Genomic DNA, 27,756 nt, shown 5'->3' with positions numbered 1-27,756 from the left:
GATTTGGTAAGAGCAGACTGCTCTGGAACTGTTATCACTTGAATGAGGTAAAGTAAATTAAATGTAAGCATTTCAAAATTGTGGACTCCTTGTAGAAGTGTCTGACTTGAGCTGGAACTAATTTTTTGGTCTTTGTACATTTCCTGCAGGGTTTGTATTTAGAAATACCATCTCAAAATTTGGATATTGTGTTCAAGTCATTTAAAATTGGTACTAACTACTGCCCTTTCACCTCTGAGGGGACCATACCCTGGACACCTCTAGAGGGAAGCTAGGCTTATGTATGAAATGCTTTGAAGAGAAAAGGCGTACATAAACAGCTGTTCTGAATTTCGGGTTCACTTAGTAGGCACAGGTGTCTGCTCAAAAACCAAAGGAAGTCAACCACATTCAGAGGTTAAGTCCAACAAAGCCTGCCTGGAAGCATATCAGTTGATCGGAGGTACACCTAGGTATTCAGAGTGTTTACCACTGGAACACGTAAGCCTGTATTTATGTAACTTTTTGTCATTATCTGTGGGGTAGGGATAATAATACTTTATCATTGCTTTGCAAATGAGTGAGTTGCAGAGCAAGTTTAAATGACCTACCCATTTTCAGACAGGAACTAGTCTCAGACCTGTATCTCATTTACTAGGCCAGTTCTTTCTACCCCTTTCAGTAGACGACATCTAACAAAAGACAAACGTTAGTTTGTTCTGACTGTAAAAAGGTAATGGGTATATCAGAAATAACTTTCAATCATGTTGTCTCAATTATGTTCACATACAAATTAAAAAACAGTGGTCTTTCTTTGAAAATACATAGACGCTACCTTTAAAATGCGTTATTGTACTAAATATCTTTAACTTAAAAAAATCTGGATGACAGTAATGTTATATCTTCACTGTGTATTTATTAAAGTTTTAAAACTTTTTTTTATTCTTCCATTATCTTCAATGCCTTTTGTCCAGCATAATACATGAAATATCTGTATAAAAATATCAGAAAGTCTTTTTTTATTATAATCCCTAATTCTGGTTGTGCTTAAAAAAAGCACTCAAGACAATTATTTGAATCTAGGTTAGGAGGAAAAAAAAAAAAAAAACGTACCCGAATTGTTTTACAGTCCATTTTCTCTTTGAAAGTTTAACTGCTTCTGGGAGTTTTCCACGGATTGCTTTATTCTGGCCAAGTGTTTCAAAAGAAACAGACTATCCTCTGACAAAAGCATCACAAGAGTGTTTCCAAGTGCTCAGTTTCCTAAAAATGCAGGTTTTCCCCCCGAGTTTGAAAGCCCAAATTTGCACAGATATTGAACATTTTCCAAAGAGAAACTCTCTAATCTCAGCAACTAGCCACTTCCCTTATAGCCTTCATCTGTAACCATTTTGCTTCTTGAAAATATGCTGGAAAAGTTCAACTAGCAGTCATCCACTACAGCTCACTACTGCTGTAGCCCACTCCCTACCCCCAATTCTTCAAAGTAGTCTTTTTGACAGAAGGAGGGTGTTCTACTGGCCCAACAGCTAGCTGCAGAACTGCTAACCAGCTACTTGCACCACCATGGATTCGCACTTCAAACACTTCCACTACTGTCTGCATTTGGTATTTCATGGAGTTAGTTATACATGCTAGCTGGTAAAAACTCAGAAGTGACAGGGGTTACATTCTCAGTAAGCATTTGTTTTTATTTGGAATTTTGTACTATAAAACCTGTGTAACAGACTGAGAACTTATCACCCACAAGGTTATTATAATGAAAGCTTAAAACGTAGTACTTAAAAATGGTCAGCTTACCAGCTATGAACATGAACAAAGTTCTCAAGTTTTGTATCAGTTACAAATTCACAGAATTCCTGAATCTGTCCAAGTGCAAATTTTACATTCAGCATAAAAATAGAGAAGGCACTTTATTAAAAGATAAAACTGTTATTAACAGGGTTACACTACTTGATTAAAATAACTGGATAACTAATGCTCATCTGCATTGTACCAGAACAAAAGTCTCTGCAGGGCAGCAACACTGAAAAGAAATGATTGATCCCTTTCCATTATTTACTGAGTACATAAAATCAGAAGTAACAACAGCATAGGAACAAGCAGTTTTTTTTCTGTTCGGTTAATCATGGGTGACAGTGCCTAATGTCCCAGCTCAGATTCCTACCAAAGAAAAAATCCAATTATTTTGCAGGGTTTCAGGAGGAAAACAACCTGCATTCAGAATATAAAGGCAAACAGTTTAACACTGAATGTCTTCAGACAACTATGAAGAGGCCCAATTTTAGAAGATTTCTATATATGGAAAAGCCCTTACCAATTTCCATGGAGATTAACATAGGCAGCAATGAGGCCAAAACAGAGACTGGATTATGGAGTTTCTGTAAATACAAAGGGGTGATTTGGTTGCTGCATAAAAAGATAAGGCGGTACAATGGAGTAGTTAACTTCAAGGAAAAGTTTTCTTCTATAGTTGCAAGAGTCCTTTTGGTTTACTTGTGTCAGATGTCAAGTGTTACCTCGTACACAGGTGAATTTGGAAAGCATATTTTAAAGGCCCCAGTACTTTAATCATGGAAGGCACCACAAAGAGTACACAGTTGAACATTTCAGACAAGTTATCAAGGTGCAGATATCCAAGTAACTCTTCCACTTCCACATGGCTTAATATTCCAATACTTATTTTTTGTTTTGTCAAAATACAAGACTGTTCTCTTATTCACTTATACATTAAGGGAAACAGTGCATAGTACTGGCATCAGAGAATCACTTGTGTGTTCAGTAAAAGAATTCATGTCCACCCTCAGCATTCTGCATCCTTATTAACTTCTGGCTTCAGTAGAGCGTCATCAATTTCTTCATAAACAGCTCTGAAAGAAGACAAATAGGGCAATTTCTACATCACAGCTGATTCATTTTATTTAGACAAAACGCACCAACAAAATCCTGCCCAAGCTTAAACTGCCAAGAGTTTAAAGTGTTTGCTTAATAGAGTAGCATCAGTTGCAAGATGCTCAGGTTTACATAGAAGCGAAGAGCTAATTCTGTGGTGTGTTTGATTATACATTTAATGAGATACCTCTGGACATTTTCACTTTTGATGGAGTAAGTTTGGAAACATGACTGCAAAACGTAAATGGCCAGTTTAACACACGACATGTAATTAGTGCACTAGTTAATAAAAAAATGCTTTGTTGGGATTTTTCTACCTCAGAAATTGATGGTTCCTCAGAAGTAAGTTTTGTGCAGATGCTCAATTTTTGGCAGTCGATTGGTAGAAAGATTTCTGGCATCTGTTGATAGTTTCATACTAGTTTATCTGTCCGGCTATTTGGCCATCTGGAGAGTCCCAGCATCCATTTGCTTTCATAGCTTATGCTTTAAATAGAGGTTTTTCTCCACATTCAGCAGAACGTTTTTAAAAATCAAGATTGCCATGAGCTGGCATTACCTTAGATACCTAGCTCCAAAACTATCTGCATGGAAGTGTCAACCAGCCTCCTTCACCAGGACCCTTTACTGTGTTTTATTCATTTTTTCATGTCATTGAATAGGATTTTAGTAGATTGTTTTTGACACATTAGTCCACCGTTTCTACAGATGCTGTTTAATGAACGCACTAGAGAAGTTTATTCTTTGGTTGGTTACACCATGCATATTAAAAAAAAAAAAAAAAAAGTACAAAATGCAGCCATTCCCATTTATATTAGCAGTCCGGTTGGTCAGATAACCTAATTAATGTGGTATGTTTTCTAACTCAGAAGAAAAACCCTTCTAAGAAGCCTTCTTGCCTCAGGCACCTAATAAAACTGTAGATAATTTATTTTAGAAGTTACTTACTCTTGGGGAGCCAAGGGATCAAATTCCATTATCTCATAGTAATGAGGTGCCTGTGACTTGTTCTTTGATGCAGCTGAAGGGTAAAGACAGATTAATACAGATTTAAATGCAAATGAAAAGTGTGCATAATGCTTGTTACTTTTTCAAATCTTTCTGAAACCCAGAAGACTATTTCCCATGTATCTGGTTGCTTTAAATACTAAAATGGTCAAGCATTTCTAAGAGAGGCCATGAACTATATGAGATTTTTGTCATCATTGTTTGTTCCTGCTCCTAGTCTTTAACAACCATTATGTAAAGCCCTTAAGCACTAACAAGAAAAACATCTCCATGAAAGTTAGGTTTGCAGTATTTTTTTACCTGCTGGTGATGCTCCATTTAATGATGTTGTATGTCCAGTCTGCAGATTTACTGGATTCAGAGGCACTGGGCTTAAAAGAGTCGTAAACTAAGGAAATCAAGCAAAATGGTGTGTAAACAGATTGATCTATGAGAACCCGTTTGACTTAGTTTCATAACTACTGATTTTAGAGTCTCAGACTATAGCAGGTAAATCCTAAAGATCAGGTCAATAGTTATCAATCTAACTAATGTCGATTCTCCACACAGTAACGTTCAAAACATCTTTTAGGATTATCAATAGCACATCTATGTAATTTACTTCTATGTACTTTGTTATATTACACAGACACTGCAGTATTCATAATACAGCTGTCTGCTTTTCCTTGCTGTTTAAATAGGGAGTGTGAGTGTTTGTGGGGGGATTGCTTCTCATCTTTTCTATTTCATACTGCCTACTGCAGAATAGCATTCAAATTCTTAACACTAAACCCCTCAAAGCACCTTCATATTCTTTGCTTTCCTTCTGTCACTGGTATTTTGTCTGCAGCATACACCCCCTGTCCTACATACTATTTGATTTTTTTTTCTTTATTTTTTTTTCTTTTTTTGGGTCTTATTTGAAATAGGAAATACACCAGAGTAACATAATGGTGGCAGGAAGAGATCTCAGCTTGCTTCATACAGCAACAGTTTAAATACAAATAAAACAGCAACCGCTGTTTCCTGACTCCACTAAGATTGTGCTGGACCCAACCAAATATGCTTTCATATTAGCATCTGTGATATCAAGAATAGCTTGGTCACCAGGTACAGAGCATTCTCTGATGTATGGAGAAGGGCCATAGAATAGATCTTTGTATCCCATTTGGATATCAGTCAGGGTAAACCCAAACAGTTCTCCTTTTGACATTTCCCAGCAAAGAATGACTATTCTGAATATGACTGGTACTCACATTGCTATATGTATGTCCAGCCGGGATGCCTACACTATTGTTTTGTGCTTCAGTTGCAAATCTAGGAGAGAGTAATACATTGAAAGTAACTGAGAAACTATTAAAATTATACATTCTGATCATTACATGTTTTTTGCTGGTCTATCTTTTCCTTATGTCACAACTAAGAGCAGCCAGAGCAAGTGGGCGAGTGTCCCATTCTCATAATAAAGGGGAAGCTGCAAGGGCTCCACTCCTATCTTAAACTGTTTAACTTATTCACCTCTACAGTTCATCTGTTTCTTCCTTTCACTGAAGCATTGGTAAGACTCAAGCAGAAAATTGTAAATATCTCAAGCATATTTTGACTCTTGAGATAAAAGCATGTTAAGCAATGTCTAGAGCAAAGGTAGTTTTTACCTGTTTTACTGAACTGATGTGTAAAAGTATTAAATAGTTGTGTACCCTAAGCTTTCCATAAACTCCTTGGATCAATTACATAAGACAGATATCTCTAACTATCTAGTTAACTATCTAGTGTTATTTAGTGTTACCATTTCTTGATAAGAGATTACTTACAGGAACTGCTGACATTTTGTAGTAGTTGCTAAATCTAGCTGTGGATAAATTGATGGATGATGCCTGTTTGGATCTTCAGGGTGTGCAGATATGCAATCTAAAATTCAAAGTGATAATTAATAATCACTTAAACATTACTAAGTAAGTGTTAGCTATCTGTACTATTAGCATTTGGTGGGGAATAAAGTTTTGGTGGGAAAGCATATAAAGATTCTGAAACTCTACTTCTGTTTGTTACATGAAAGGCAAAATTATAACAACTCTGAGAAGATTTTTAGATGTAATATATTCCTCTCCTTAAAATGTAAGAACATCATCAGTAGTGCTATATATGGAAGATATCACTTTAAACTCCCTTCAGTATTTCTAAAAGATTAAAATGGAATTATAGGTATTTACTCTTGGGAGTATACTTGCACTTTAACCTACGTATGTATAGGGACTCCCCTAACCAGTCAGTGGATAGAGGAGGGCTTATGCAGACAGTAATTCAAGGTACCAAAGTTAGGAGCTTAACTCACTCCTTTGACTATGAAAGAAGTCTAATGTTAGAGGACACAAGTGTATTTCTCAGAGCAAACTGTTGCTAACATCAGGTGCCTCTGTGAAGAAACATAAGAAATTAAGAAGGTAAGAGAAAGGCATATGTGTATTCTTCTTTTCTGAGCCTACAAAACAAGCAACTACCTTGCTGTTTTACAGGCCTCACTGCAACAAAGAACAGAAAATGTTTTACTATTCAAATTTCAATAATGCAGGAGAAAGATTATTGCTTCCACTGTAAACAGAGACCCTTATACTATCTTTTCTATATACACACATCAATTCTCACATTCCTTAAAGTTAACAAGTATGCTAGTTTATTTTCTTACAAGGAACTTCTTGATCCCTCCTAAGCTTTTATTGGTTTGTTTTAAGAAACCAGACTGCAAGGGAAATGTGAATTCACCACTCACTAAGGCCTGAAAACTGAGACATCTCAGAGTTGGTTCCCACCACTGCCGACACAGGAGACGGAGAATCTGTAGAGAGGTCAAGTAGATCACTTGAGGGGGCAGACGGCTGTTTCCTGTACAGCTTAACATTTAACAAGGAAGAAAGTTAAAATAAATAAATAAAAACAACCTCCTCCTCAAATCTTGTATAGTTTTAAACATACAAAATGCTAATTTTACAGAATATAATCTTTTGAAATCTTAATATATTTATTACTAAGAACTGGATAGCAGCAGACAAGATCAGTATTTTTTGTTCTGAAAGCAATAACTAATGAAACAAAGAAACACTTTCCAGAAAACATAGCTTCACCAAGGTTGCCATTTCAAAAATTAAGGAATACAATTCCAAAGTAGGAAATGGAACTGACTCAATTCCAAAATACAAATGTGAGTTTGTTTAGATACAAGTTTGATATCAATTTTCTGACTGACTCTGTGCAATTATTTTCATAGTTACTATGCTGTTATTGTGATTTGATAAATACTTAGGAGATTGATTTTTTCAGTCCTATATGGGATGGTAAATCTTCAAAAAATCTCAAGATTTTCTAGAACACACAAAAAAGGTTTCCTACGTTTCTCCTGTAAATGTGTTAGAATTAAAAATGAAGCCAACAAAAGATTTAATAAAACCACATCATTGAATCATATGGTTTGGCCACATCAGATTAAAAAAGGAAAAAAAAGATGTATTTTAAACTTGGAGACTCCTGAATAATTTTAAGATGCATAGACTGCATCATTTGGACTATTAACTAATCCAACAGTGCATCCATCAAGCAAAAATATCTACCAGAATGCAGTAATAGCAGTTTTCCAAGGAAAACAAGGTTGTCTTCTACCTTTCTTTAATAATTATCGGCTGTATTTTGGCATTCACAATACAGTCATTTTCATATTGAGTCCTATATGACTGTGTAACTGTGGCTTAGCAGAAGCTGAAACGTGTGCAAAACTGCTTTGGGCAATATAATTAGCAACCATAATTACCAATCAATAAAGGACAGCCATTAAAGATCTGCTGAGATATATCTACAAGCCACTGTTCAAAATTCAGAAAAAGCTTTGACTTCCCAGAGGGGAAAAAAACCATCAGTAATTGTGAATTCTGATGGTGTAATAGTATTTCAGTCTATAAATGCTTACACAGAATAAATGAAAAGAAACATTATGGTTCCTCATTTCATGTATGGCAGGTAATAGTGCTTAGCTATACAGATAATAAAACAGCATTTGAACAGACTTCTTTTGCTGTTTGTTTGTTTGTTTCTTTCTTTCTCTCATTCTCATTTTTCCTTACCAAGCTTCCATCTTAGATTTGACATTATTTGCTGCTTTAGCTACATGAGGTTGTATGAAATTCTGCAAGTGAGACTTTTGAAAAAAATCAATAGAGCAGCAGCATCCTAATGAAGACAGCAAGCTGTAGCTCTCAGTTAGAGAATAAAATTCTGTGTATATCAAAAACATATTTCTCACAATGAATAGAAAGAAATGCTTACAGTCCTGCAGTTCATCTACAATTACTCACCTCTTCACGTTCACGTTGTATTCTCTGATTCTCCAGAAAACGAACTCTATTTCGAGAGAACCTGTTGAAATTGCAGAATTAAAAGTTCATTCCGACATTTCAGTAACATGATTCTTAAGAATCTGGCAGTTATTGCCAAAGGCTGATTTCAAAGGACTCCAGAGAGGCACAGAACAAGCACTACAAATGCTTTTCTCTGGGGTGCTTAGCTCTACACTAGCAATTTGGCTCACTACTCCAGTGCTGTGGGCCTCTGATCACACTAATGCCAGTTAGTTTGTTCTGGGGCTCACTTGTGGAGACAGTCATCTGTTTCTTTCAAATAAAACCAAAGCACAGCTGACTAAGTCTGCCCCTGCACTCATGCCAGACAGGTGAGAGAAAACATACTGTGCCAAGTCTGGCTTCTTCTGACCAGAACAGTCTTCAAGCTGTATCCCAGGAAGCTCTCTGTCCTCCAAAGTCCCCACATTCCATCATGCCCTTCCCCAGGGCATACCACACACCTGCTCTGGGACATATGCCTGAAATAATGAGAGGGCTTTTGAAATAAAAAAAGAAGAGAAGAGAAGAGAAGAGAAGAGAAGAGAAGAGAAGAGAAGAGAAGAGAAGAGAAGAGAAGAGAAGAGAAGAGAAGAGAAGAGAAGAGAAGAGACACCTGCAAAAAATCATTATGTATTGGGGACCAAAAGAGTGCTAGACTGGGTCCAGAGGAGACCCAGTTGAGTGATACTCAGCATGCATAAGGCTAGTCTGTTTCAGAAGTAAGGATCTTAAGCAGTAAAATCTTATCTAAGATTGTCTACAAAACTGCACTTGTGGTCCAGGGTTATATTACTGATGAGGCCTACAAAGAATATATGCAGGGAAGAACAAGAGACAAAAACCTTTCCAATTTCAGAAGGTAAATATTTATCTGTAATACAGTAAGAACTGAAAAGTTGCTAGAGCCACTAGAGGGAGTCATCGCTACATACACTAAGTTTATTACACAATGATGATTGCTCCCAATTTAATTTGGGCTCTATATTAATAAACAGAAACAGAGAATGCAGCACAACTTGTCTTCAAACAATACACACGGTATGAAGTAGCTGCAGCTAGTTCAAATCAGTTTGTCCTTTACACTTCACACTGTTCAGAGAGATTCCCAAAGAACAAATCTTTCTGTTGCAAACATTAACTGAATAATTCCTCACACTGATCAACTGTAAAGTGCAATGCATCTGCACTCAGAAAGACTGGTTAAATATGAAACATAACATAATAGTACTAAAGTGCAGTAGTTTTCTGTCCAGGTTCACAACGGCCAATTATTTGCTCCTTCAATCACTGGGCGAGGCTTTCATAAGGAGTTTGTTGAATTATAACCACAAGCTACTATTCAAAATTCAGGAGAGTCTTGGTGTTGCCAGTATTCATCAGTATTAATAAAAATGTAAGAACATATTTGAATAAAGTGGATTTACAAAAGCCAAAAAGAATTCTATTTTTGCTTTACTAAAATGAAAAACTTTCTAAGGCAAGAAATAACTCAATTCATCCGAGACAGTTACTGTAAAACATGCAAAACTGCTGCAGACGTTAGATTTAAGGATAAACAAAACTTAAATATTGTCAAGACTAGCCCCAAAGTTTGTGCTATGACACTTGGAAGAAACAGTGATATTTCCAGTGCAGCATTCAGAAGAGGCTTAAAAAGAAAAAAGACAAGACTATTACTGCCCATATTCTAAATTTAAACATCAGAACATCTGAATGACAACAATCAGCCTCCTGAGTTGCAAGCTGAATACTAAGGGCAATGCTAATTCACTCTGAAGGACCAGGTTATCTTGTCATGGGAGAAGGGTCATAGGCTCACCAAGTAAAGATTACAACTGATCCTCAGTGTGTGGCCACACTTAATTTTATATGCCCCAACAACTGCAAAGTAGCCAGACCAACATTTTGTATGAAATGTATTTTTTCTGACCTCGCTCTAACCTTCCAGTTCAAGCAGTATTCCCAATATTAAAAAGTTACTGCATTTTTGCTCAAAATATCTTATCTACATGACTCAGAGGAAATATCCCAACCCTGAAAACACATTGTAATACATAAAGTAGTATTTCAGTTGAAACAGATCTTAGAGCACGGAGTTTCTCTCTGTGGAAGCGATACCAGGAGCAGGATCAAGCCCAGAGATATTCACACTAAAGAACGAGAATAAAGTTGTGGAATTTCATGGTCGGCTCAAAAGGGGAAAGGGTTTCAAGGACAGCAATGCATCTAATTGTTAAGATTATAAGCACTGGTTAAAGTATGTTGAATCCCTGTCTCTTTTACTTTGTGTTGGGCAATTTGAACAGGGGCCTACCAAGTCATCATCATTCTTTTAAAACAGGTAAGATAAATGCCTGTTAGAAATGCCCTTATCCTCTTCTCCAATACTCCACATTAATGTCTTTTAATGCATTTCTCTTACTATTTACTTCCATGTGTTAGATCAAAGTAGGTGACAGGTCCATGTACCTCTAATGCTTGTCAGAATTTATAGCATTTTGTGAAAGGATGGCTACCTGAACTTTGTCTCCTTATGCCAATTTACTGATTGCCGTAAGAGATCAGTGGTGGAGAAATGTGTAACGAATAAAGCACTTCAATCCATCCAACCTTCAAAATAGCTCTTCAGATGGCCTTGGAAGATCGTGTCTTCCACATGCATAAAGCAAAAGTCTTTAATTTGTTCCTTAACCGTTGCCCCTTGATGCATAATCATTTTTAGAACATTTCTTAGCAAAGGAGGAGATAAACTACTTAACACTGAAGGCTAATTCCCATTAAAGCACAATACTGCCCATGATTATATGCACTCTGATTTTGGGGGGGGGGGGGGGAAATACTGGAATTTTGAGTCTAAATTTCACTTAGTTTTTGCTAACAGTTAGTCATGCTACTGATGACATTAATAGACAAATACATGGGATGTCAACACAAGCACTGCAGTGCTTCCATGTGTGAAAGAATAAACATTTTCTCCTGCAAGACAGGTAAGACAGCTTGTTTCAATCCAGTTGAGAAAAGCAGCGACTCTTAAGCATGCAATGAGGCAGAATGCTATTTCATGGCTGATTTCTGTAGTAAAGCTGTCAAGGTTGTTTAGAAAGGAGAGTGCATATTCTTTCCTGGAAGTGCATACACTTCACAGAAAGAAAGACTGTCACCAGGAAGAAAGGGCTTGTAGCTGACTGATGGCAAATCCACTGCACATTACTGGAAAGGAACATAAAATTCCAAAATGGTTTTTTGGTGTGCTTCTGTCTAATTTCCAGTCCACACTGTTAATTTGTCTTACCCCATTCTAATGGTTTTCTAACTACCTTTATGAACTGCTTCTGAAAAGTTTAGGGTATGGCAAATATGTTAATTTTCTTCTTTTGTGATTTTTTTTTTCTTAATTTAAGGATAACATCTGCTTCTTTGTGGAGAATCAGCATTAGTCATATGGACCATTTGTGTTCATTAAATGCATTTATCCAGTCAGGATACCAAATGTAAGGAGAGAGGTTCTGTACTTACCTTTCATGTCCCAGGAGAACATTATTCAGATCTTCATTTACTTGTATTAATTCAGCTATCACATCTTCATTCTCCACTGTCATCAACAATTCCACGATTCTCTCCTGCATCATCCGACAGGTCTTATACAATTTCTGCCCGAGGCAGGGGAAGGAAAAAAAAATAAATCATACCTGTGGTCTCCCAATTTGTCAGTTCTGGAGAAAAATGATAAGACAACTGAGTACTGCAGACTCACGGCTAACATTCCTTAATTTATACAAACCACACACATACCAAGGGTTGCAAACAGAGTAATTCTCATGTCTTTGATGTCTCCAAAACAAGGTTGGCAACTCCTATCATCACAGCCAGCACTCCAATCCCTACCCTACCCCCAACTGTGACCACCTTAATTTCTGAAAACACATCCGTCTCTAAAGACTAAATTACAAATTGCCCCCCCCCCAAAAAAAGAGACAATCCCTATGGGGGATGCAGAGGAAATCTGAACTGAGCCTGATCCAATGCAGCTAAACTCTGTAGGATACTTCACATGGATTTAATGAATGTGATCCTGGTGCAAGGTTTGTTTGAAGAAAGAAAATATTAGCCTTAGCCTAAAGGACAGAGGGGCTCTGTGACACAATTCCCTAGCTCTGACTATTTCCCTAAGTGGGGAAATTTGGATGTGCTTAATCCATGTGCTTTTCGAGACAGTAACACAAACCTAGCAGAATCAGCAGATAGGAGATTACTGAAGATTTACTGAGTAGAATTTTGTGTTACTGCCAGCTGAAATGGAAGTCAGTTTATTTATGTTCCTCTCCCTGCAGATTTTGCATTTTCAAAGAAACAAGTTCTTTAGCACCAGGAACTTGAACCCAGCCAAGTTTTTTTTTTTTTCTTCTCCTCTCTCCCCACAGTGTATCTGCAAATGCTGGCTCTGCTTAAGGAAAAAAAAAAAAAGGAGGGGGAAATGACTCAGTCTGCACACTGCTATTCATAAATCGCTCTGGTATTGTTTTCAAACTGATCTGATTTTGCTTAAAAACATATATTCCATATAAGTAAATACATTTGTGTAAAAAGAAATTTTGCACCCCTTCTCAAAATCCCCATAAGGATTACACAGTATTGTATCTCTCAGTATTGTATCTTCACAGCCCAGGGCAAAAACCACTCAAAAATACATTCAGTTTGATGTTTGTAATTAAATTTAAGACCTCTTCAACTCTGCATCTTACTATCTGATCCCCATTTCAAAAACATGCATTTCTAATGAATCCATCATACAGGTGGACTAGCTCCTTTGTAAAGATCTATCTTCAACAGAGAGGTCAACTGAGACACTCATCTCAACCACAGATTTGCCAGGTTTTGCTCCTATCCACAACAATGCATGTACCCTTATGTTTTGAAAGCGAGAGCTGCACAAGGCTGGATTACCAGCTGGTATAAAAATCATCAGTGATTCCAATGAATTTGTGCTAACGTTTACCAGCTGATGACCTGGACCCAAATTCCTGCATGTTCATCAAGTATGTTTACTCACTAGCTGCTAAAAGGGCTTGTTACTTCTTCTGGCTGATAGGGGGTTTTAGCTATCCGTTAATTACTGTTACTGGTCAGCATAATATTTCAAGTGAGATCTGCTATCTCATGCTTTGCCAGAAACAGGGATGGGGAAGAGAGGGGATAGTCACTTATGAAGCTACAGAACTGAGAATATGCTGCTCTGATGCGGTTTATCCCTTTATAATTTTTATTAAGAGACACAGGATAATCAGAAGGACTGAAATTAATCATCTCCAGCTCACTCAAAGCCTAAAACAAGCAGCTCTTTTAATAAAAGACTTGGTTCTCCAACAACAAAAGCCTAACGCAAGCAATCCATGTAGAGCTACAAACAAAACGGAACAGTAAACACTCTTAAAGAAACACATGCTTGATGCTTTACATGTCTCAGTATACAGAGGAAAGGAACAGAAAAAACAGCAGTGAAATTAATGTACAGGAATGAGTTTTTATTCCCTCCTCCCTGAATAGGAACTCCACACCCTGTCCTCAACCTTTTGCCAACAATTTTATTACTGGGAGTGTCAATAAGATCCACTGGTTTACTGTGGGCAACTTAATATATGCATCCACATCCAGAAGGGCCATTCTAGGAGCCTGGAAATGAAAGACATACTTTTCCTGTTTCACAAGTGAAACACTTACCTTGACAGGGATCAGATGGAGGTGGCCAAGTGTAATAAACCAAGGTAATCTCCCACCTGGGGTATCTTTTTCTGGCTGGTTAAATCATCAAGGCCAGTTTGCATCTTGGCAACCCACTAAGTGGCGGCAGCAGCAGTACAAAAGCAAAGTACTGTGCACAGAACAGCCATGGACCAGCTGCTTAGGTGGTGTCCATTGCTGGAGCATCCTATTCTCAATGCCTTAGCACAGGTAAAGCAAGTCCTCTGCAATCTACTGCAACAGCTATTTGCCTGTGCTTAAAGTCTGTTCTACTCAGACCTTGCTATGTAGGCTCTTGCTCCTTGGACCTATAGCTCCACAGATTTCTGCAGAAGAGACAGTGCTGGAAGTGCCAGGGGTTCCAAGGGTAACAGAAGGCACTGAGAGAAAGATTCTGTCTCCCTCCACATACTCCATGGACATAGGGCTGTCTGATACCCCCAGACCAGCAGTGCTGCCTGTCATTAAAGGTGAGATGCAGTGGGAAACTGCTGCTATCCCTCCATATCTCACCTTTCATACTCACATTCCTCACCAGTTGTGAACCAATACATAAAAGGACACAGCTGAACAGCTCAACCTTGAAGGCAACCCAACACCACTCAATAAGAGTTCCTTGCTGAGGAAGAATGCTCCACTGGGCAAGAGAATCACACCTAAGGATTGTAGAAACTAAATCAGTTCTCCAACACATTTAATGTTGACAAATTACCAAAAATGTTTCCTCATCATATAAGTTTGGAGGTAAGTTTAGAAACAGAAGGATGTGATTTCTGAATTCTTGAAGAAAATAAGAATCAGAAAAATGTCCATTTAGTACAGGTCACTAGCTACTCCAATGCTAGAGTAACACAGCATTTTAAATTTCTAAAGTAGAAAATAGAGCATAAGCATGTAGAAATAATGACATCACAAAAAGAAGAATGTATCTTCACTGTCAAATGCAAACTTGATTATTGCAATATACTTGCAATATACAGGCTACACTTGGAGAGCACGTGCCTTCATTTGTTGCACAGCAAGCTCCCAGTCTTTGAGGTCATGCACATAAAACCAATGCTTCATATTCTTCACTGACCTTCAGTCTGCCTTCAAGGTATTGGCAATAATAAAGAGATCCTTGAAAACTCCAGGACGGATATGTGAGAGATTGTGTCATCATCTTCTTCCCACAGGGCAACTGCATTCAACTGGAATGTTCTTGGGGCTATCTGACAGAACATACTTAACAGAGAACACTCTATTATGGTATTCCTTTGCCTTTGGAATTCCCTAGAGCTTAAGTTTACATCGCAAGCTGTATTGTCCTTTCCTGTCTATCTGGATGTCAGGGGAAGGTGAAGGAAACAAGAGAAAGCTGAACAACACCAGAAATAGAAACCTGCCCTTGGTTTCCATTTTGCAGTCTGAATCCAGGTGTCACAAGAAAGGATACAATGTCAAAATTAACTTTGATCAAAACAAAGCAATAGCCCCTACCAAATGAATTATAGCATACCTGTAAAAGATTCATATCATCCGGATTTTCAGAGCCAGGAACATTTTCTTTTAATATTGATGACATGACTTTCACATTCATTTTTGCCATATCCAGTTCACTGTACAGTTTCCCAATCTGTTCAGTTCAACATGACAGAATATTGTGTATGTAAACAGAGTGACCAGAATAATTCTTAACTCTAATATGTACTTTCTTCTCCATCAGGTATAATATGGGCCTAATTAGCATCGTTTCACTCCAGTGACACTCCATGAAAATAAATTAAGATGGCTTTTATACGTCCAATCAAATTGAAATCTAAGCCTGAAACTACTATTCATCTTCCTTTCTGTTAAGCCCTCTTACTATTGACAAGGCTGTTGCTCTTTACAGATAACTACAGCACAAGTAGGAATGGACGTGGACTGTCATTTCCTTTCTGTTTTTTATAACAAATTCTTCACACAACTCATGCAAAAGTAAGTTTGGTTTTCTCACTTATCTTTGAAGTAACTTCTATCAATTTGCATAATAATATCATAAAAGATCATTGGAAATTCTCATGATCAAGTAAATGATTCCATTTCCCAGTTGAGCCATGCCCTGGCATTAATTCAACTTACTTCTGCATATTTTGCTTTGCCACACCACCATATAAAACTTCTTCAGGAGAGGGCAAACCTAGAATCCTGAATACAGGACTATGCCATTTGAACTGATGGTCTTTTCCAGTGGCTTATGCACCCAGGCAGTCGAAATCATAAACGTATTTGCAGCACACTGCAAGAGGAATCTCCTGCTTTCAAATCTATAGTACTGTACCTGCTCAGGAGTCAGCAATAATGTTGGACCTGTAGGAAGAGGCAATAAAGAACGTTTTGCAGGGGAAGCAGAAGATGGTGATGACTTTGTAGAAGGCTGAGACGAAGTTTGCTAAAAGACAGAAGACCAGAGCTTTGGTTTAATGGAAGAATTGAAATGAACATCCAGATCAGAGTGCTACAAAGCATCTTTGTCAGACTAGACAACTGGGCATTAGTTTTCTCATAATCAAAACTCCCAGGGAATTTGTTAAGCAAGTTATATTTACAAGAATAAATCTAATAGCCATTCCCACTTTATCCTGAGATGGAATCATTTACTAGCAAATTCATTTAAAAGATACCTGAATTTTAAGTCTGGTTTCATTACAAAATAGCTAAGACCACGCTGTCCCCTTGAGTCCTTAAGCAATCTAACAGAAAGAAGAGTCCCTCTTAAAGTGCGACCGCAACTTTAAAATGAAGGATAGTTTAGAATGTGATCACACGTGCAAGCAGGGACAGGGTAGGGGGCTGAGTCTGGGTCTCTGTGGAAGATGAGCTACCAAGGTTTTCTGGATCCAAAAGCTGGAAAACTTGGACTGCAAAAAGCTTCATTTGCGTTTTGGGTTGAATTGACAGTAGTACAAAAGACCTGCACAAGACTGTACACTTTAGATCCTTCATTTTCTGACTCTGAGACAAACATTGTATTCAGGTCTGCTGTTGATGAAACCAACAGAAGGTTTCTTGCTGACTTTCCTGAGAAGATAACTAGTTGTGGTAGACACAGTCATCTCTTTTGTACTTAGTACAGAAAAAATAATTGTCGAGTGAAAGCATTCTCTACTCAGCTTCTTTGAACAGCCCAAAATACATGAGTTTTTGTGCACTTCGCTATTCAGTCACCAAACCAAACTCAGGATAACTCTGAACCATTCCTGTGTGTACTGATTATAGATCTACTTCTGTAATTGCAAGGTTCCACCCAATGGTTTCACACCTCTCAAAAGTCTTGTGAAATCATTTCTGATAGAAAACATATTCTGAAAAGATTTGCTCCAAAGCATATACTGCATTTTCAGCTGATACCCAATGCTCAAGCCATATTTATAATTTAATGTAATCTAGATACTATATAATGATACCTATGACATATAGGTTGAAATAATGAAGGTAGAAATTACCTTATACAGGTTTTGCCAACATTTGGACAGATGTACAGATAATAATCTTTTGTTATAGGTTTCTACCTATCTCAATTTAAAATTAAACATATATAATGCCCATGTTCTGAATGATAGGTGTTTTTGTGAAAATCTTATTCATTTTAGTTGAGACTTTCAAAGTTGATGAGTTTGGAATACTCAGCTCTCATTCATTTTGATGTAAACAGTGTGCCCAAATCCTTTAAATGCTTTGAAAGCTTCAAGAGACAGATGCTTCCTTTTTGAGAATATATCCACTCATCTGTGGTTTGAAATGAAATAAAGATACTATTATTTAGGCCAAGTTCCTTTGTTGATCTTAGTTGTTATAATTGAAACTGATTTCTGCTCACATACTTAAGGAAGTTGGTCACAGATTGCCCTGGAGCATTTAAGAAACAAAACAAAACAAACACACCTTCTGTCTATAGAGCTCTTACAATTAACACATCCTGTTTCTAACTTACAATGGTTAATGAAGTATCCTTATGTATTCTCACCTTAGGTACCCCTATGTTGGTGCCAGAAGATGGAAACTCCACTCCTTTCTTCAGCAATTCTAGATAAACTTCTTTTACTTCACTCACATCCACCATTCCTTGGAACCCTCGGGCCCACATCTAGTTTTGAAAAAGTAGGAACAGTAACAGTCACAGAAATGGAGAGTCAGTAGGTCAGAAAAGTGCTTCTAAAACATATTGTCCTAATGGCAGGTGGTTCTCCACAAGCTGCTTGCTTTCTCCTTTCTCCCCCTCCAAACAACTGCATTCAAAGCAGCAGGAATGAGATGAAAGCTTCAAAGTCCCCCCTCACCCAGCTTGTTCAGTGCAACCACAGAGGGAGTGCCTACGCAAACTGGGAAGGGAATGCCGAAAGGCGGAGGTTGACGGTTTTCCAGAACCCCTTCCGGTTCTCTCTCTTTTGTCTCTCACTCTGTGCTGTTCCTGCATGAAGCAGGAGCAGCAAGAACAAGTTCACTTGAATAAGAGGTTCCCATGAATACATTACAGCATTAAATATTTACCATATAGCAGAGACACAAATACACACTGTTTACTCTAGACTTACCATGATAAAGGTCAAAATTTTCTCCTGCATGTCAATCGGCAAATTGTATCTTGGATTCAGTAGTTTCACTAGTTTGTCTTTACAGAAATCTTTCTTCACAACTAAAGACTGGAATCTTGGGCCACAGTTCTCTATGCACATGTCAAGCAACTGTACACAGAAAAAAAGCTTCTATTACAGAGATGCTAGGAAAAAAGAAATAATTTGTCTGCTTTTGTTTCCTCTTTAATTTGTTCCAAGGTGCTACTGTGAAGAGCACAAATGGGTATGAACAGATAATTGCCTGCAATTTCACTAGAATATCTGAAGAGGTTACTGTAGATGGTAGTTCACTGTGTGCACTGTCATTCCTAAGCAAATAAAAAAGCAAATAGGTTAGCCAGTTACTCTATTTTTAAAAAGAACAGAAGGTATGGTCACACCTGTTTCCACGCCATAGCAGTTAGCGAACATACAGTAACTTAACAGCATGAAATCTGTCCATAGCCTGAAAAATGGCTGGTACACACTAAGCAGTAGTATTAATTCACTGCCTAGCACACAGGTACCCTGGCCTGAAAGATTCTGAAGACCTCTACAGGAGAAGAAAATAAGATTAATAAATGCCTCTCTTCTGATCTTTCCTTCAAGTGGGAGACTAACCAAGAAACAGAAAAGAACAAATTCAACAACTCTGATTACAATTTCTCCATGTGTTTTAAAGGTCACATTGATCTGAAACAGAATAGGTGAATTGTTACAATTGTGAGATTTGTCTTCACAAAATGTCTACTTTTAAAACTGTGCTTGCAACGCTCAGATTAGGATCCCTGCAAGCAGCATGTCTACCCTATTAAATATAGGCAATATAAATATAAATATATATTTTATATATATAAATATATACATAATATATATCTCGCATATAAATATATGCAATAACAACATAATACTTTCCATTACAGACTCGGAGATGGCTGGTTACATTTTCCATTTTACAGAAACGAAATCAAAAAGCACTATCCATAGGTCTCAACAACCTGAAAACAGGCCAATCCAAGTCTTGATGGGAAACGGGCCAGTCAGACCAGGTACAGAATCAGGAACAGAACCCATTTTGCCTGACTCAGATCTGGAGATTGAGCACGGGACTATGATGCCACATCTAGAGAAAAATGGGTAGTTTTGTGCTTTTTACTTCTCAACTGCATCTTTACCTTCCCTCCCAGTTTGAGGGGGAGGATGGGAAGCCGAAAGCCAAGGGTAGAATCTGCAGAAGTTTGCAAAATGTCATGTTTTTAGAAACATAAAATTGCACCTGAATCATGCAATATACAGGAAATATACCTCAAAAGGATACACAGATTTTAATGGACACTACCATACTCATGACTGAAGTAGATTAAATATGCTTTCCTAGAGCAGACTATATTTGACTATGTTGAAATCATTTTAGTAACTCATTTTCTAGCCTCAGGACTTGGGGGGTGTCCTCCCAGTGTGATCAGGATCTTATGGCAGAAGAGGTATAAGACCAGATGAAAACATATTGCTGAAATAAGGAGAGGGCAGAACAAAGAGACAGTGGCAGGCTACTGTGCAAAAAAACAACTGAGAAATAATTACCAAAAACTCTTGGCCTATTAGCATATGTTTCATGTACTCTTTCAGATGAAAAATAATGATTTGAGCCAAGAGTTTTGCCTGTGCAGTACTTCAAAGGTTTGTGTAAAACATTTCCAACCTAGTGCATGGGAAATTTGGTATGCTACTCCCTACTATTAATCCCCTACTTAAGGAACTGATTATTTACCCTCTGAATGAAAGTACTGAAACGAGATCCTCCATTCAGTCATGCCAGTGCAGCCCCCTCACAGTGAAATTAACCCGGTTTAAGAAAAAGAAGAAATTGACTCAATTATCTTTATCTGGATCATTTATGAACAAGCCACTTTTATGCTAGTAACATCTTTCATTAGAACTTCAATATGCTTATTTATCATTGCAAATAGGACCTCACCTTCCCAAGTAGTTCCATTGGACTTAATGGGTCCAAGGCTAAGTCAAGCACTACTCCACATAGGATAATGGAATCTCTCTAGAAACACGTTAAGAACAGCAGTGGCAAATATACTTTAACAAACCCATTAAACATCCTCTAAATGACAGACAGGATCTGAAGATTGCTGGAAGCGACACAGCTGCTACGTTCCAGGCTAGCTGATACTGGACATCCAGCTGAGAAGAGACCTGCACTGAGAGGAAAGGAGGGAAAATTGCACAATCAAAGACTTCAGGTGCACAAAGAAGCAACACAAAACTGAGATGATAAAAGGCATCTGAACAGAGGTGAAAACAAACTGCTAGAAAAGTGTAAGGCAGAAACAAAGGGAGAAAAGCTGGTGGGTATAATAGAAGGAAAGTCAACAACTTTCCTTATTGGTATAGACCTTACTCAGAGTTCAGTGGGCCTAACTGTTCATCTGAAGTAGCCAGATATGGTCCGTAAAGTTATAGCAAATGGATTTAGTTTTTGATAGATGCTTCTAAAACCTAAGGTGAACCTAAGAAAACATAGACGAACAGTTTGCTTCTTCATATTTCTACCTGAGAGCGAACAAGCCATTAATTCATCTCCAGGATTACAATCTACTAAACATTTATTGATGTTCTACCCAGTAGAGTTTTTGAACAGCAGGACACTATTTCCAGGTGCCAACTCTTAACGGAAAGCTGTACAGGCAGCTCCTTCAGCTGCTATCCATTAATTACAGTACAGTGGCTATGAAGACTTTACCAACATTTTCAATTTCAAAATACTAATTTTTCAAAGTGTCTTGGATTTTTCAAAATGACATATATAACATTGAAATACAGATTTCTTTTGCTCCTACTCAATATCTTTTTTATCCCTCTTTGGCCATATATACTATAAAGTGTAATGAAATGGACTAGGACTTTTTTGATTGGTCATTTAGAGAGTTCGCCTTTTTTTTTTTTTAGTGTCAACTTTTTCAGATCCTCTGCTTTGCAAAAAGTTAAATGTTGAAGTTCCTTTAACAAACGAAAATCTGAAGGATAAATTTGCTATGTTAATTTTTTTTTTACATCTGAAAGCTTACACAATATTAAAAGGGAAAACTGAAAAAAAATCCTAAGACAAGAAACCAAACTCTAACCCTGAACTTACCCAATCACTTTCTTTGAAATTTTTTGCAATAGTATAACACAGAAATTAAATAGTATTTCTGTCTTAAATTCCTGCCCACTGCTATTGTATGTAAGTTTGTGTGTGTGTATTGTGTGTGCACATGGGTGTGTGGACAAAAGTACAGAGAGGGACACATTTCCAGTTCCATGTGCTGTTCAGAACGGGGGTAAATGCAGTAAATTTTCACCGCAGTAAATGCTTTACAAAAACAAAGTGGGGTCTAAGGAGGAAACTGATTAGGTGTCTCAGCATTCACTACGTAAGCAGATTTTACAAATCAAAGTCTATTAATAATGAGGACTCAGCTAACAAATACACACTTTACTGGATTCCTGCCTAAAAGTTCTAATCCACCTCACTCTGTGATTGTGAAATCAGCACTGCCAAGCCTGATCTCTTGGTGTTATCAAAGATGGAGTATGAAGCAACTTTATGGCCTGACACACACACACCTCAATCCACGTGACTTTGGAAGCACCAGGTAACTTCACTAGATCAGAGTACACGAAGTTAAGCCATACCCAAGACATCATACAGCTGGCACTCACCCTTCTTTCTGAAAGTAAATAAGCACGCATCTAAAAGACACACAATGAGGATGACGCTGTTAAGACTTAACACATCTCAGTGACAGAATCAGGGCTAACATATGCAACCCTGCTACTTCAGGCCAAGACTTTCAAAACATTTCAGTCTGTGCACATTCTCTGGAAATGAACTCCTTAAGAAAGCAGTTTCATTAGAAAGATTAAATTCCGGAATTTCAAGGTTGAGTAAATAAAACTGGATCAAAGTACGTATCAAAGCGAAAGTGGCCTGTAGATCTGTCAGCTTCTTAGTTATATCTAGTGTGCCAATTTGATGTAGAGTCTCAAAAGCCGGAAGACAGCATATGCTTCAGGGAAGGCACAGCTCACCAGAGCAAAAGTGGGTTTTTTTGTAGAAATTTAGGGGAAAAGCCAGTAATTTTTAAGATACAGGGATTTGGATGTTTTTCTTGTTGGTTTCTTTTAAGGAACTGAAAATTATTTCCCAGATTTTTATTTGCAATGTCTTACTGTTCCATTCTAAATATTTCAAAAGGAGAAGTAGAAACAATTCCATTAAGACAATCAGGAATGTACAAAACAAAATATGCTACCATCTGTGGCACACAGCAAGATGTGATTTGGGAACAAAGGAGTTAAAAGTCAAACATGGTCAGCAGTGAGGTCATCAAAGGAAAGGTTTTATACAGGCAGAGCTTATGTCAGAACAGGGAGAAAAACAGAAATAGAAAAGGAACCAGGGCAGTTAAAGAGGCAGGGATAGAAAGTCTTACGTAAAAACAAAAGCAGGAAATGGGAAAGTTGAAGGAAAGGCGGGCATCTTTATTAAAAAAAATAAATAAATAAATAAAGATTAAGTAACTAGAAAGTCGGGGAGAAAAAGCCTGCAGTTAGAGAAAAGAAGCTGGGCCAAAAGGATGAGATTGCCTGGCAGGCACAGTTACATGTGAGTTGGTGAGAACAGACAGGAAGAAGGGTCCTGGAAACTGGAAAGAGACCGTGAAAAAAGTGTTGAATTAGAAGCACAGCTGAAACCTGGTATGCAGTCCATCTCCAAGCAAATACAATTAGCTTCCAGGTCAAGATGATAAAGCTCTCCCTTGAATATAACAGAAACAAAATTTTTCTCCATTTTTACGTTCCTAAGAGCTGAACTAGAATGTCATCTTGTGTATATCTACAGAGTAAATATCTAGGTAAAGACTCCTAAATCTAAGCACTGGGTTATCGTAACTCCAGCCGATTCTGTCAGACATTCAGAGAAGGACTAAGGTACACAAAGTCTGTAGGAGAAAGAAAGCAGATCTGATACAGGGATTGCAATTACGGAAGCAGAGTGTTTCTGTTATGCAAACACAGAACACACAGAAAGGTGACTCATAAGACACTGGAGGAGGAAACCAGGAAAGAAGTGCGGAAATGGAATGAGCTAAAGGTATATGTTGATATGTTTAACATATTTATCTGCATCTCTGACTTGTCAGGTGACACTTGGGCAATTACTAAGTGTCCTACAATTCGACACTATCAATCACCTATCTTCCTTGATCACTTCTCAGCATGTGTTGATACAGATAATGATTTTGCACAACAAATACCAAAATCATGAATAATAGTACTCAGAGTGTAATGCAGACAAACCTCTACATCCACCCAAAAAGGAAATGGTGAAGAAGAAGGTATTTCTAGACAAATAATGAAACACAGAAATCTGCAACAGCTTAAAATACAAAGGGCCTGGTGCTTCTCACAATTATGCTAGTTTCTCAAGAATAACTCAAGTGGGGAATCTCTATATTTATGACAGTATTAGGAACTTTTTGATACCTCCTACACTATCTGTATAGTAGACAATGAAGAACTATGTTAACATGCTCCTGCGAACCCTATATTGACCAATATCACAACTGTGGCCCAAACTTCAGGAAAGTCCAGAGATTGTCAAATTGTGAAGGCTAGACCATTTCAAATGAGGATATTCCCTTCAGATTAGGATATTCCCAGTCACTCCAACCTTTAGTCATAACATCTGAATCTTCTGAGGTTTATCCAGTATCTTGCTCCCTTGCTTAACTCACCATTGTTACCCATCCATATTCAAGTTTTTCACCTATATGCAATAACGCTCGGTTTAGAAAACAAATATCACACATTCCACAACGCTTCATAACATACTTTAACTAAGATCAGTACCACAATGTGAGTAATAGAATGGTCAAACATAGCTTTTATGTAATATCCCAGCCAATCCGTTTCACAAATAGGTGGGGCACTCATGGACGGACAGTCATTGGAGTCAGTAAGAACCATGTTATTAGTACAGCGCCAGCTTAAAAAAATAGCAACGATAAATTTAAGAAGAATTTGAATCATCCAGTAGCTGTATGGAGCCCCAGTGGCCCACCTGATCTGCACTGTGCTAGTGCTATATACACAAGGACAGAGAATGTCCCAGAGAGTTGTGCCAATGATAATTTGCATGCCATCTTAGCCTTTCAAATGTTTTTCTTCTTAGTGTCTAATTAATATAAATATAGTTGTACTTACAGACAGGGTAAGTCTGATCTCCTTATGGTTACAGTTTTTGGAAAGCTTTTTCTTTAACGCTTTAACTGCATCTTTAGGCCTGTGACAAGATAGGAAACAGAAAAAGGTACTAGTGAAATTAGACTGTTTATCTAGTTCATAACTTCATCCAACATCCAAAAATAATGGCCCGAGATATGGGACCAAATTCATCCCTATATTTACACCCATATAAAACTAAAGTAATTGCCCCACTGATTTCAGCAAAATCACTTCAGCACTGAGTTAGAGTAACAACGCAGTGAATCAGGTTTGTTACTGCCGACTATACGTTACTCCAGAGACTTGTGCAGAGGAATGAAGCTATTCACCTCTATAGTTTCCTCCAAAATTATATTCTTTCGCTGTTGTACAAGATATTTACTTACCTAACTTTCATTGCTACAAAAGAGAGCAAAAACTGCCAAATGTATCAGAGCTGACTAGTACCTATTTTTCAAATATAATGCAATTAAAACACATTCTCCTGGGAGTGCTGTCAAGAGTAGGGATGTCTTGGCTAGCTTCCAATCCTATAATGGCAGGATGCTTTTAACTACTCTGAGTAATTGCCATGTACGGATGGACAACCCATTCCACCCCAGAGATAGTGGCATTTCCATCGTAGTCATTTTGATTTCTATATATACCCTGTATCTGTTTACATATCTGTGTAGGAGAAAAGGGGTGGAAAATCACATGCAGGAAACAGTTTTGCTTGTTTAATATCAGCTATGTATAGTGTACCCAGATTATTACAACAATTAGGGCCACCTCAATGCTCGTGGTAAACAAAAACAAGATGTTCTGAAGTCTCTTTAGCATCTCTCTAGAATCTAAAATGGAGCAATATACATAAAGATAACTTTTGAACAAGAAAAAATATTTTTTTAAAAAAATATTTCAAAGTCAATAAAATTGAATGAGTATTTACCATTACTGCATTTTTCAATTTGAAAGGCCTGTTTACAGAAAAAAAAGAGAAGATTCCTCTACCTTTGTTATGCCATGGCAGCAGAGTTGCCACACCTAGTCACACTAGCAGAGCATCAAGTCAAAATAGAGGCAATGGAAGGAGAGGGAAAGGGGAGAGGAAAATCTTGCCTGGCAAAAAGCTATTCCACTATTCTACTCTTGCTTCTTGCTCTTCCTCTGAAGCATCTGGAAGAATGCCAGTCAGAAGCTGCATATTGCATTAAAATAACCATTCATCTAATTAGATACAGCAGTTCTGCTGTTCCTAATATCCTGTTACAGACTATGACCAGTAGTAGTTGCCTAGAAGGAAGTTATAAGAAGTTCCTCTGTGGGCTTAAGCTGCGCACAAGAGGAAGTCGTTTATTTAAAAGAGCTTTGTTGCATAGATGCTCCACATAAAAACTAACGCTGAGGGTTAAAGCACGCAGTTGCCGATGGCAGCAACTGGGAATATTACTGACCTTCCCAGTTCTAAGTCAGAGCTGTAAGTGAGAGCATGGGATCAGAAAAAAATGAAAGGAAGGAAAAACTCATATAAAAGAAAATAATTGCGCAGGCACTACAGCATACCTTGTTCTTCTGGAGAAAGCTCTCCAGTCAGTGTTAAAATAGGCCACTGATAGCAACTAGTTCTTGCAGTGCAAGAAGTAGAGTCTTATATGGAAATTAATGTCCTTCTCCCCATTTTAGACATAGGAACAATAAAGCATAAAGTGGCAAATCCAAGCAAAGTACAGCCGAGGCTGCTCTGTAACACAGGCCATGTGCCCCAGGTACACTGGGTGACACTACAGGTCTTCACTGAAAAGAAACTCGGGTGTCACTCAACTCTTGTGCTGTGATGTAGGTAGGCTGAGAAAACATCTGATGGGGAACCCTGATTAAGTTAAAAGTGCAAAGTTTAAAATCATGTTATAGACGATGAAATGGTCTTTTCCAGTAGGGATTTTCTGCTCCGCAGTAGCCATGTGACTGCGGAGCAGGCAGCAGACACGTTCATGTGGTTACAGGCAGCGTCTCAAGCTCGGTGGCGTTTTGGGTGGCCAAGGCTCTTGCCGACAAGCAGCGCAGGTTGTACAACACACCTCCTGGTGAGAAACCTCCATTACCACCTTTTTCTTGTATCTGTGCATGGGAAAGAGCCTAAAAGTCCTTACAACTGAGCGAGTCTCCCGCTGAGGCAGGCAAAACTCTTCCCTGACCCACAGATACCAGCACCCTGCATCTTGCTGCCCTTTCATTTCAGGTGACTTCACGTGGACATCGCACACCGGCTGCCCAATTCCGCCCTGGAGCAGAGCCGGTGCCACCTGCGCGGCACAAAACTGGACGTTCCCATTTCCCAGAGAAAGCCGCGTCCCCGCTCACCCCTCCTCCGTCGCGTTGATCAGGTCGCAGATGTGCAGGAACTGGCCCCACTCCTCCGTCTGCAGCGCTCCAAACGTCGCCCGCTCTGAAACGCCCAGGGCAGCCGCCTGTTACCGCCGGCCGGGGCTCGGGGGCGCCTCCGGGCCCGGGGGAAGCGGGAAGCGGCGCCCCCCGGCTCCCCTCAGCGCCTCTGGGGGAAGCGGCGCCCCCCGGCCCCCCTCAGCGCCCCCGGGGAGGGCGGGAAGCGGCGCCCCCCGGCTCCCCTCAGCGCCCCAGGAGAGGCGGGAAGCGGCGCCCCCGGCTCCCCTCAGCGCCCCGGGGGGGAGGGCGGGAAGCGGCGCCCCCTGCTCCCCTCAGCGCCCCCGGGGAGGGCGGGAAGCGGCGCCCCCCGGCTCCCCTCAGCGCCCGGGCCGTCGCCCCCCGGCTACTCACCGACCAGGCGCCCCACGGCGGTGCCGAAAGGGTCCTTCGGGGCTTTCCCGAAAGCCATGGCCGCCGCCGCCGCCGGCGAGGGTCGCGCTGCCTCCCCCGGCTCCGCGCCTCAGGAGCGGCCGCCCCGCGGCGGA

The 27,756-nt window shown here is 38.9% G+C and overlaps 1 protein-coding gene across 4 annotated transcripts; it reads right to left on the bottom strand.

The window, feature by feature from the left end:
- Positions 1–1,873: 1,873 nt before the first annotated feature.
- Positions 1,874–27,756, bottom strand: TOM1L1 (target of myb1 like 1 membrane trafficking protein). Of its 4 annotated transcripts, none has more exons than XM_067308229.1 (15): positions 27,623–27,756; positions 27,191–27,275; positions 24,827–24,905; positions 18,542–18,691; positions 17,974–18,093; positions 16,288–16,398; positions 15,484–15,600; positions 11,763–11,896; positions 8,202–8,262; positions 6,629–6,749; positions 5,673–5,769; positions 5,115–5,175; positions 4,180–4,267; positions 3,820–3,892; positions 1,874–2,849 (listed from the first exon to the last, which is right to left on the bottom strand). In XM_067308229.1, exons 1-15 carry the CDS (start codon positions 27,678–27,680, stop codon positions 2,783–2,785), a joined length of 1,422 nt encoding a protein of 473 aa, XP_067164330.1. In that variant the 5' UTR covers positions 27,681–27,756; the 3' UTR covers positions 1,874–2,782. The 4 variants fall into 4 exon arrangements, with proteins under 4 accessions (XP_067164330.1, XP_067164332.1, XP_067164331.1 ...); XM_067308231.1 differs by having other exon boundaries at positions 27,191–27,297; positions 27,623–27,644; XM_067308230.1 differs by lacking the exon at positions 27,191–27,275 and having other exon boundaries at positions 27,623–27,684.

The sequence above is a fragment of the Apteryx mantelli genome, chromosome 19 (genome assembly GCF_036417845.1).
Source record: "Apteryx mantelli isolate bAptMan1 chromosome 19, bAptMan1.hap1, whole genome shotgun sequence".
NCBI classification, from domain to species: domain Eukaryota; kingdom Metazoa; phylum Chordata; class Aves; order Apterygiformes; family Apterygidae; genus Apteryx; species Apteryx mantelli.
This window is presented reverse-complemented; position numbering and strand designations above follow the sequence as displayed.

Coding starts and splice junctions, on each gene's coding strand:
- TOM1L1 (XM_067308229.1), bottom strand. CDS start 27,680: ATGGCTTTCGGGAAAGCCCCGAAGGACCCTTTCGGCACCGCCGTGGGG. Junction 27,276..27,622: donor CGCCGTGGGGCGCCTGGTCG/GTGAGTAGCCGG, acceptor TGGGCGTTTCAG/AGCGGGCGACGTTTGGAGCG. Junction 15,601..16,287: donor TATTGCTGACTCCTGAGCAG/GTACAGTACTAT, acceptor TGAACTGAACAG/ATTGGGAAACTGTACAGTGA.